The following is a 2,358-nucleotide window of genomic DNA, read 5'->3' as shown; positions in this document are numbered from 1 at the left end:
AGTCAGCTATATATAGATTGAAGAGAGCGGGTGCTAGTGCCGAACCCTGTGGCAGACCATTATTCAGAACCATGCTCTTACTGTTCGTACCGTGGAGTGAGACCTTGATTTTCCTGTTCGGTAGTATGTTCTTGAGTAGTTTGTAAGTCTGCTTGCAATTTATGATTCTAGTTAGCTTAAGCAGTAACCATTCAATCTATACTGTGTCGTAAGCTGATGTGAGGTCTATGAGGACCAGGCCAGTTTTCATCTTGTTCTGGAAGCCTTTCTCAATATAGGTTGTGAGGGACAGCACTTGATCGCAGCAGTTTCTACCTGCTCGGAAATCCGCTTGGTATGTTGGGAGGTTGGCTTCGATGTATGGAGTTAATCTAGTCAGCAATATTCTCTCGAATAATTTATAGGAGGTACATAGCAGGGACATTGGTCTGTAATTCCTAGGATTATCTCCAGTCTTTCCGGGTTTCAGCACTGCGATGACTTTTGCTTCTTTCCATTCCTTAGGCACAACCCCCGTGCTTATGCATTCCGTAAAAAGTTTGGCCAGCCACCTTCTTCCTAAAGTCCCCAATTTCTTTAAGAATTCTGGTAGGATGTTGTCGGGTCCGGCTGCTTTTCCGGTCTTCATTAGCTTCAAGGCCTGGGATATCTCTTCTGTCTCCACTTCTGTTACAATGGCCATGTTGGTTGGGTTATTAAGCAATAAACTGCTTAGCTCTTGGGAAATTTCTCTCTTTTCGGCTATTTTTAGCTGGATTTTGGAGGTCTGTTTCAGGACAGCTGCAATCTCAGATGCGCTGGTTCCAAGAGTCGGCCTGTTAGGCGCTGTGGCACCGCCTAATTTCCTCAGCAGGCCGCAGCTCTTCCTGCTGGAGTGGGTAAAATCTAGATTTTCCATCGCCTCCTTCCATCTACTAATACGTTCCTCATTCATGGCGTTGATCAGTTGGTCTGCAGTCTCCTCGTCCCCAGTCTTCTCATATACCTCCAGTAGTGTTTCACACTCTTTCATCCAGCAGGGGGTGTATTCCTTTCTCGATCCTCGTGGAATTTCATTTAGGGCCACTTTTTGTACTTAGCTTACGAATTTTTTGTAGTTCTCAGGTTTTGGTGGTATCCAATTTATCGTTTTCTCAACATAGGATCGGTATTTATTCCAGTCAGCTTTCCTCAGGTTGCACCGGGGGATTGGGGGGCTTTTTATGACTGGGATTGATAGTCCGATCTCCACTATTACTGGATTGTGCTGGCTCCGGGGGAACGCCTCGAGGACCCTTCTTATAGCTCGCACGGGTGTACCTGTTGCTCCACGTCTGACGAAGGTCAGGTCAGGTGTTGACGTTGTGCCCCACGCCTTTGATTTGATGGTCGCTGTGTCCTTGGGGTCGAAAAGGAGGTGTAGGTCCCGGTTGTCTGCCCAGTCACTTAGTCCAGTCCCTTCAGCTGCGGATCTCAGGTATCCCCACCTGGTGTGCTGAGAGTTAAAATCGCCAGCGTAAACTGCTGGGTGGTTAGCCTCGGGTAGGATACCTGTGGGGCATTTCTGTGATGGAGGTTTGTAGACATTATACAGTGTCATCTCTCCCAGTTTTATGCCTATCGCATGCTCTGCTGGTACCACTTTGGTGTCCAAATTCCTTAGGAGTTCGTTCTTCACTAGGGTGGCTATGCCATGTTTGTCGTGTCCAGTGTAGCTCACAGCTGTAAATCCTGGTATTTTGAGTCGATTGATGGTTTCATCTGTGAGGTTTGTCTCTTGTAGGAGTACGACACTTACTGGCTCTCGTTAAGATCTTTTCGAGGATTTCTCCCTTGGTCCTCGTGTTGCCTTCTATGTTGAACTGGCATACGTTCAGCTTCTTCATGCTAAGACTCTGCTCTATTTGCCTCTGTGTGGGCCGGGAGGCATTGTCGCGTCCGGCCGCCGTGGATGTGTAGACTTTTCGCCGCTGTACCATGTTACAGCGTTGCCCGGGGTACACCATCTAGGAGATTGTCTACACTTCGTACCCCTCTTAACATAATAATAGCACAGAAAATATCGATAAATGTACGTATCCCTTCTGTGCAATAACTTAATTGCTAACTATATACAACATATTTTACTTTCGTCGTACAAGCTCACTTTAATTCTTCGTACTTATGCTACAAATGGCTTGAGATGGCTCACATGATGGAGTCAAAAAGATTTTCCTGGTGTTCTAGCCTCAATTTCAACTGCATTTGCGTGCTCTAGTCTTCTTACATGTACAAGGCCGCTGTATCTCTTGAAGAACTTTTGACAAAGCTTCATTTGTTTATTGGACAACCTATAAGACTTAACTAAGACCTTTATCCAACTACAAATTCCACTTCGTG

General features: G+C 46.0%; 1 protein-coding gene across 1 annotated transcript; it reads right to left on the bottom strand.

The window, feature by feature from the left end:
* Window positions 1-1,075: 1,075 nt before the first annotated feature.
* On the bottom strand, window positions 1,076-1,579 carry LOC126101259 (uncharacterized). Its single transcript, XM_049911946.1, has one exon. The coding sequence runs from the start codon at window positions 1,577-1,579 to the stop codon at window positions 1,076-1,078; it is 504 nt and encodes a 167-aa protein (XP_049767903.1).
* Window positions 1,580-2,358: the final 779 nt, after the last annotated feature.

The sequence above is a fragment of the Schistocerca cancellata genome, chromosome 9 (assembly GCF_023864275.1).
Source record: "Schistocerca cancellata isolate TAMUIC-IGC-003103 chromosome 9, iqSchCanc2.1, whole genome shotgun sequence".
Lineage (NCBI taxonomy): Eukaryota > Metazoa > Arthropoda > Insecta > Orthoptera > Acrididae > Schistocerca > Schistocerca cancellata.
The sequence above is the reverse complement of the archived record's forward strand: the minus strand, read 5'-3'. Positions and strand labels throughout refer to the sequence as shown.